Source organism: Nyctibius grandis, chromosome 3 (assembly GCF_013368605.1).
Source record: "Nyctibius grandis isolate bNycGra1 chromosome 3, bNycGra1.pri, whole genome shotgun sequence".
NCBI lineage: Eukaryota > Metazoa > Chordata > Aves > Nyctibiiformes > Nyctibiidae > Nyctibius > Nyctibius grandis.
In genome coordinates, this window is record NC_090660.1 from 59,946,698 (window position 1) to 59,955,859 (window position 9,162).

At 41.7% G+C, this 9,162-nt stretch overlaps 1 protein-coding gene across 8 annotated transcripts in view; it reads right to left on the reverse strand.

Moving 5' to 3' along the window:
* The window catches only part of TMEM241 (transmembrane protein 241), a 64,724-nt gene extending 55,880 nt beyond the window's left edge, over nucleotides 1-8,844 (reverse strand). For 7 of the 8 annotated variants that reach the window (XR_011047819.1, XR_011047817.1, XR_011047818.1 and 4 more), the window contains exons 1-4: nucleotides 8,706-8,844; nucleotides 6,335-6,381; nucleotides 5,163-5,240; nucleotides 310-391 (exon numbers count right to left, since the gene is read on the reverse strand). Coding sequence is in view for 4 of the 8 variants with exons in the window: in XM_068396343.1 (XP_068252444.1) it covers nucleotides 310-391; nucleotides 5,163-5,240; nucleotides 6,335-6,381; nucleotides 8,706-8,777 (279 nt within the window). In the remaining 4 variants the exon portion in view is untranslated. The remainder of the gene's footprint in view (nucleotides 1-309; nucleotides 392-5,162; nucleotides 5,241-6,334; nucleotides 6,382-8,705) is intronic. The other variant, XM_068396344.1, reaches the window with a different exon arrangement.
* Nucleotides 8,845-9,162: the final 318 nt, after the last annotated feature.

The following is a 9,162-nucleotide window of genomic DNA, read 5'->3' on the forward strand; positions in this document are numbered from 1 at the left end:
TAACTTCTTTAGCTTCTTCCCTCCGTGCACAATTCAGACCACTGAGGATCTGTTCTGCAAAACACTGAGTACTCTGGAGAGATGCTGAGTGCTTTGGACTGTCACGGAAGTGCTTTTTGATACTGCTCTACACTTTGTAGGGTTGGACGGCTGCTCTAGCACCATTAGCAATGTATGTATTATTTAAACCCCTCCTCCCTTCTTTACCCCCAGCCCAGGAACAGCATTAAACACCTTGTATGAAGGGAATGTTCTTTGCTCATAAAGTAGAGGTAATAAAGAACTGACTTCTACTTGTGCGTTTCTTACCAATCTAGACAGTGCCCTAGAGCCAGCATAAATAATGCCAACAAACAGTACTGAAGCAGGAAGCCATGACAGGATTTCAGACCTGTGAAAACAATTAAAATCCCATTACTTCACCACATTCTGTTTACATACAGTCAGCAACAGTTGCTTGCAAGGAATGTAATAATACGTATATACGTACATATATTTCAAAGGTGTGCATATTAAATTCATTGTCTGATTGTTCAGTATTCCTCCCATGTGGTAAAGAAGTCCGAGACAGAAATTAATCACTTCATCTAATCCCAGATAAGAACTATCTGCACATAGATTTTCTTTCTTTTACTCTTTCACCAGCTCCCCGCCCCGCAAAATTGCCTGTTTCATAGCAATTACTCCTATTGGTTTTAACGGAGAGAAACTTCAACTAATTTCCTTGATGCACTGTAAAAGGAAGAAAAACTGACAAATGAGGGCATAAAATGGTGTACTTGCACAGACAGCACACATTTTCACTATGTACAAATACGCTTGCCCACCCACACATTCCTCTCTCAGCCAGATTTACAAAGAGATTCTTCCTAAAGATTAGATTGTCTCTGCGGGAGCCTGTCTCTTGAGATTTCCTAATGATACTCCTTTGACTAAGCCAAACTCCTAGAGGCAGTTTGACAACTAATGGAGGAATGAAGTCATCACAGATTGATCTGATATTTTTTTAGCCGTGGTTACTGCGGTAGGGTCATATTTCAGTTCTGAGAAGGGGCTTCAGAATTTGCACTTTTCCTTTTTTGATCTTGGTACTTAAGGGGAAAAAGGGATCAGGCAGGTGGTAAATTTCGGAAAGAATAACGTAAGATTTTGAGCAAGGGAGGAAAGGTGTAGCAGTGATCTAAAGGCCTGATCCAAAGGCTTCCCAGGACTGAACACACTGCCACCCCCATTCATTCTTCCCAAGCTTTGAACTGAAGTTAGGAAAATGTTAGTGAATAATGCTGGTTCTTGAAACGAAACCAAACTGCTTGTAGTTCCTTAATTTGGATTACACTTCCAACTAGCATGTAAGAGTTAAAATGTAATTATAGGTACTGCTACACTACCACACTTCATGGAACACAAGAAAAACAGACCACAAAACGATTAAATCTGAACAGTCTGAATGAAGATAAAACATATCCATCCCTGGAGATGTTCAAAAAACGTCTAGATGTGACACTTCAGGACATGGTTTAGCGGGCATGGTGGCATTGGGTCGATGGTTGGACTTGATGATCTTTTAGATCTTTCCCAACCTTAACAATTCTATGATTCTATGATATCCAAAGATTAATGTAAACACAGACAAGGAAAAAAACCTAAACTTCACATTTCCTCTTTTTTTTAATACATAATTTTCTAAAATACTTGATCAAAAACACAGGGTAACAGAAATAGATTAATCTTTAGATCCTTTCACTGGCATAAATATTTGCTCTGGTTTTTGGGGTAGTCACCATCATTTTTTATAAAAACACTGTTCCTTTTAAGGTTATTGACTTCAACTGGAATTTCATCATGACCAGGATCTAAAACTGTTATACCTCATTACCAACAACTTCACATCAGACACCAACAAAAATACCCCCACCCTATGGGAACTGCAACAAATGGAAGAAAGGGGGAGGGAAGAAAAGAAAGGAGGGCTGGGAAGATGAAAGGAACACATGAAAAAAAATGAATTTTCATTTAGAAGATAACACTCTCTCACGTTCCCCACCACTAAATTCTAGGAATCCCAAATATATCTTCATCTCCAATGCAATACTGCGAAGTGCAATGGAAAAGGACTTCAGATGCTTTTTCCATGATGTAAGGGTAGAATTTTATGCTGCCAAGTGGGAACTTCAGGACTGAAAAAGAATGCATGGATGTTTGATGTAATGTGTCAGCACCAACAATCTGTCTTGTATGTAAACCAATTAGTAGCTTCTTATGCTGGCAATACAGCAACGTACAGGCAAAACAGGAAAGCTCAGTCACATAAAAGAACTGATGAGCTTGTGGTTGTAGGGCTAGATCCAAAGCCCACTGAAGCCAAAGAGTAGCTTCCCCTAAACCACACTTTGGAGCTTTGGTTTAAGCAAGGCTCTGAGCTGCTGCTGAGCTGTGGGGAAAACTCAGCACTGCAAGAAATGTCAACCAGAACACATGGGACTTATGTGCCTACAAGGGTTAGGCAGAAGCTGAGTGACAGATCGCAGCACTGGAAGCATTACGCAGATGCTACACATATTCCTCTGCACGCCACAAAGCCCTTGCTTTGGGTACAAGTTTTGCAGACAGTCACCACTGACCCTTTAGAAGCAACGATGATGATGACAGAGTCCCTTACAGTTGGGAGTATTTGGGGGAAGCAGATGAAAAGCAGGATATTCACAAATCCTAAGAGAAACTACACTAAGTAATACGTTTTTATTTGGCCTTTATTGTGAAGCTAGTATTCCTGAATTTAGAGAAAAGGTGATGATCTCTATGTAATAAAATAATTCTGCTAAGACACTTTGGGATAACCTGAACTGGCTCAGAAAGCATATGAGATCAGTTCACGTGACAGAAATACTGAGACTTTGTGGAAATAAACAAACAAATGGGTAGCAGTTTATTTGAGGCATGACAAGACTGGGGACTGGATATCGTATTCTTAAGTAACCTACACGTACACAAAAAAAACCCAACCACCAAACCAGATAGATTCAGAGACCAATACTCTGTAAGAGAGGGGGAAATGTCCTCACCTTTGGAGGGGGAAGAAGCTTGAGACAAAGTGATAGACAGAAGCTTTGAGACATTATGTTTGTTGGGGAGTTTTGTGTTTGGCTGGTTTTTGAGGGGGTTTGTTTTGTTTGTTTGGTTTTTTTTTTTAATACAGGAGATATATGCTACAAGTCCAGTTCAGCAAAGCATTAAAGCATGTGCCTAGTTCTTCTGAAGACAGACAGATTTAAACTCATGCTTAAGTAGTTCGCTGAATGATAGCCAAACCATATCAATTAATTCTGGTCATTTCATTCAGTCTGTTCTAGAACAGGCATTCTGTATTAACTAAACTAAAGAAGAGATTTTGCAGTGTATTTAATACTTTTCCTATGGGGTGCTGACATCTAGTGGCCTGAAGTCTCCATCATCGAAACAAGAACTAATTTTTCATCAAAACTTTTCTTAGATAAAAACACCCTCTTCAATAGCAGAAAATGGTTCTTGTCCAGTATTTTCTTTAATGTCTTCCAAGTTTTGAAAAAATGAAAATATCTTTTCCAAGCTGGAAAAGCTGAACTAAAAAGGACATTACTGATGGCTGTATTCCTTTGTCCTTTAGACTGTTCTGTGAAGACAAATTCTGCATAAATATACATTTGATAATACTATATGTATCAGGAACTACCACTAAAGCAAGGTTTGAACCCTAATCCTGCCTCTACCCATCTCACTGACAGCTTTTACATCAATATCCTCATTTTATCTGCACTGCAGATAGAAGATAGGAAACTAAATTCTGTTTCCATTTACAACTTCACTTAAGTTTCAGTGGTGATGTAGTCACTTGTGTGGAGATGAACACAGAACTTAACCTGTTTCTTCTGACATACACGCAGGATTTCATTCCAAATGAGGAGATTCAGTTTCGCAAGCCAACTGTTTGAATCCCAAACAGAAAGTTCATCACTCATCACTTGCTAATACAGAATCACTGAAAAAAGTTCTGGCAGTCATCTAGTCTGTAGGGGCCTGGACCGTGGGAAAGTTATAGAGAGAACATACCAGTACACTGTTATGTAACAGCATGAGATAGCAAGAAAGCATAGGGATGTGGCTTGCTTAAGTTTATAGTAAGTATCCAATTAGAACAGTAGAGGTGGCACGCAGCCAGATTATGGACAATACTTGTAGCCAGTAGCTTAGTGTGTGACCGTTACATAAGAGAGTATGTAGGTTATAAAAGTGTGTGTTAACCAAAATAAAGAAGCTACTAGAGCACCATATTGGTGTGCTGTAGTTCCTTCCTCACGCGGACCCCAACACTAGTCCAATTCCCCCCCAGCTTCAGAGTCAAGTCACATTACTCAGGTCACTGTCCAGTAAAGTTTTTAATATCGCCAGAGATGGAGATTCAACAATTGCTGTGGAAATACATCTCTTAGATTATAACATTTTTTGAAATAAAAAACATATGCCACATTCCATACTGCAGAATTAATCCACCTGAGCAGCATATAGTATGCTGGACAACTCTTCTGAGTTGCTGTCACACTCAGTTCAAGCAGATGATTTTTGTCTACAAAGCACCTTTTAATTTGGAGTTTGACTATTATATCAATCCTGTACTGCAATGGCTGCTCTTGCTATGCAGTTATAAATGCTAGAGTTAGGCAAGGGTGAATGATTCCCATTTATGGGACACACTTCTTATAGAAAAAGGCAGATCACATTTGTGGACTTCACTGCACTGAGGTTTTGGGGAAGCATGTGTCCATGCCCTTAACTTACAGTACCAAGGTTTCTCTTATAAAACTATAAAATAATCCAGGGAAGAGCTGCGGACAGACAGTTGGGTAAGTTATCCTTATAGTTTTCACTAATGGCTATGCTTTTTTGATTGTCTTACCAAGGTCAAATTGAATCCCCTCTATATTAATAATCAGTTGAAGTGCATGTCATTGAAAATTCATTACACTAAAAGACAAGATCTCTCCTACACCTGTGAAGCAGAGCACATACAAACACACACATCCTGACTTATATTTTAGCAGGTTAGTAACTTCCACAACCAACTTAACTATGTCGTAACCCAGCTATGGAAAATAAGTATTTAGCAGACGCTGAAAACCCCACAGTACCTTGAACATAAGTTTATCTCCACCCAGCCCAGCTTCCAGGAGACATGAAGCAGAAGTCCACCCACTAATGTCTGCCACCTGAAATAGAAACAAAACAGCACCTCTGAATTGTTTGTCCTTTTTAACCATGTGGAACATGACCTTAGAACCCACAGAATTTCTCACAGCACACCCATGACTAGTTATCTACTGTTTCTCTGGGTTTCCAGGCATGCCACGATTTCTCTTTGAATCTTTCATTCTTGTGGGCCTTCATTTCCTCCAAATTTTCTAATACTCTGGTGCTTCTACCTCCTGTTTCAAATGTTTTGTAAATTACCATCTACCACAATTACCTTAGTCATGTTATTGAATCCCCATTTTATCATCTCTTCCCACACAAGGTTTACAATAATAATAGTGATGTTACAGCCATGGTGATCGGAAGATGCAAGTGAGGCAAGGTTTGTGACATAAACTGTTATTGTTAGAACAAATAAACGTGTTTTCAGGATTCAAAGACTCGCTTCAGCTGAAGTAATAGGCCCCAAGGATGACGTGTGTAGTCCTAGCAGTTTCAAACATTAGCTCTATGACTTCCCATAGTTATTCATGCTGGGCTTAGAATACAAACTCCCTTGAAGTCAGAGTGCTTTTATCTCCCCCCCTGCATCTTGTGTGGCAAGCACCAAGTGAAGTGTCATCAACAATAACATCATTATGCTGCATGAGCCTCTGATTCAGAGCCTCTAGAGGAAACACCTTTACAGCCAGATAACCTTGCATATAATCCGCTATACTGCGGTTTTCTCATTTAAAAGGTGTATAACAATTACATACACTCTGCACTGACTTAACTATCAAATTACTTATCTTACCATAAAGGCATTCCTTAGTCTATTATGGAAATAGTATGTAAGGCCTTAGTGATGCACACTTTCCTTTTTTTAAGCTTTGAAATAAATTAATAATTACAATTATTAAAATAAATTAATTACATCACCAGCATGATGTTTAAAAATTAACCAAGACACATTAATGAATGCTTTACTAAGGCTTCATGAATTATGTTCTTGAGACAGCAAAAGCCAGTAATGACAAGAGGTACTAAAGTTAGCTTCAGCATGGAACAGCAAGACATTTACTGATTAAAGTAATTTTTCAAACAACGGTATTCTTAAAACAGTACTTACCCTTGAAAAAGGGTAGGGTAGGTAAATTTCAGGACAGACAGGACATACTGGAAAACAAATACCAAATTAATGGACATCAAACACCTACACCTTATAACATTAACAAACAATCACAAGAGCAACAAAACACAAAACAAAATAAAGAAAAATAAAAGACAAAAAAATATTTTTCAGTAATTTCTCTTCCCATGTCAGAACTGCTGGATGGTGCCCCAGTCACTGAGGAAGGTAGCAGACACTGAAGTGCATGAGGTATGGAGTGGACACACTGAATGATGGAGAGAAGGCTACCTTCTGAATTGCTCTTTCACTTTCTGAGAATGTTCCATGCATTGCACTGAATGGGAAAAGGATTAACATGAACAAAAAGACACAACCTCTTGTCAATTAAAATCATAGCATATCACAGAGGGAACCTTTGGCAGAATCAAGACCAATAATCTTAACTTAATTGTCTCCTGATGATTAATTGATCTTACAGACCTAACATTCTGATCACACACCATTTTGTGTAAAATATTAAACAGTCCATAAAGCCTTTTGGACATGTAACATACAGGGGAAAAAAGCAAAGCCTCTGTGTCGTTGCTTCAGTATGCTTTGTCAGGGTCTGCGCGTATGGATGCTAGTGTCTTTTCCCACTACATATGTATATATATAAACCTGAGGCAGAAATACATATGCCTTTTGATGTGTTTATCAGGATCTAACAGCTTCCCATAATGAAGCATATAAATACTATTTCTGCAAAGGAGAAGAATGACTGAAGCTTCCTCAGAGGAAAGAAAGATACATGCCATTCCTTTCAGGAGACAGCAGAAGTTGTCAATGGCAAAAGAAGAAGCTGAAAGCTTTCAACAGGGAGGAAACTGTGCTGAGCACTTTGCAAGGTCCAGTTTTTAGGTGTGGGGGGTGTCACTAAGAAGCTGGCATCAATACACTGAGAGAAGGCATGTTGATTCACAAAGGGTCATGTTACACATACACTTACATGAACTGCCACATGGGTTTCAAATCAGGACGATATATCTGCACATGTCCATACCCCCACTTGCATTCACATGCCACCTGCAACAACTGAAAGGTCTATATTCTGGTTATTTTTAACTTCATTATACTAAAACCTACATTCAGGTTTGAAAATAGAGGCCCTATGTCACAGTTTTTCCAACTTCCTCTCAAGTACAGTTAAGCCAAGTACCTCTTCCAATGCATGATGCAATCTGGCAGCTCTTCTAGCCCCTGTTTAACTAACCACTGCTCCTAGCAGTCTGTCAAATCAAGTGTATTATCCCTCCCTATGAACTTTGCTTCACGTCTGGACTTCAGTCTACTTCTGGGCATCCTTAATGGGAAGCGTATCTTGGAACAGAAACCAGTGGCCAATGCTGAGAAGAGATTTCATTTTCACATCTGAAATGTTGCTTTTCTCTAACTCTCCCTCTGGAAATCCATACTTTTTCATTCAGAAATCTGAACCAGAAACCCAGACACACTCTCTAACAAATAGGACAGCAAAGAGTAGTTTCTCTACCTCTTCTCCCCAGAGTGAACAAACTACTTCAAACTATGTTTAAACTATACCATTTTATTCACAATGTGGTCATCTTCAGCCTACTTCTCCTTCCACTTAAACATTTCAGCAATACCATCAGGCAATTAAGCTGCACAATGGCAAACGAACATCTTGTCCTTGATTTGCCAGATAATTAAAGTGTGAAAGGGTCCATAAAAGTTAATATTTGTTTCATTACTACTATAATGCTTTGAATATTTCAGATTTTTCCCTTGGATAGTTGGTACTGTTGTTCCAGTTAACAGATCTTTTGGGAATGACGGTGCATTCAGTGGTTGAGAGATACCCAATAATAAAATATATTAAGCATCACTGATGCTTTCAAAGCAGCACAATTTCTGGCTCTATAACGAACATCTCATTCATTTGACTAATACGATGTCACCCCTTTGCTCTCCTAAATATGCCGTTATGGAAACACAGATGTCATGGAAAGATAAAGACATGGCACACTGAGAAAAGCGAGACGGGTGGGAGAAGACAGCCATCTCCCCAGTTAGGAGCGCACAGGCGGGGTGGGTCTTTGGGCTGAAATGCCGGGGGTTTTTGTCACGCGTGGGGCAGCCCTCCCCCGGGCGGGGCTGACCCGCCGGCTCTCCCTCAGCAGGGCAAGGCGGGGCGGGCAGAGGGCACCGTCCCTCCTCCTGCTCCTGGGCCCCTGCACTTACCTCGCCCTCTCAGGCGCGGCCCCCGCTCCCGCTACAGCAGATCAGCCGCCCAGCGCCCCCGCACTTCCCTCCGCCTGGCCCGGCCCCGGCCCCTCCGAGACCGGGGTGGCTCTAGGCCCGCCCTCACCTTGTTGGTGAAGCAGGACGCCAGGTAGAAGAGGCAGAAGGCGAGGCCGCCCGCCGGCCTCTTCAAATACATCTGTCACCGCGGGCCCCGCCGCCACCGCCCGTCTGCGCGGTCCCAGCCGGCGGCAGCCGCCATGGCAGCGACACGTCGCGCCGCGCCCCGCGCCAATGGGCACCGGGCCGCCACCGCCCGGCGCCGCCTCCTTAAAGCGCCGCTGCAGCGGTGCCGAGCAGGCCCGCGGGGAGGGCTGGGGGCGCGGGGAGATGGAAAGCTGGGCTTGAGCCGGCCATGTGCGCTTGAAGCCTAGGGGGCCAACCGTATCGTGGGCTACATCGACAGCAGCGTGGGCAGCAGGTCGAGGGGGGTGATTCTGCCTCTCTGCTCCGGTCTCGTGAGACCCCACCTGGAGTACTGCGTCCAGCTCTGGGGCCCCCAACATAAGAAGGACATGGAGCTG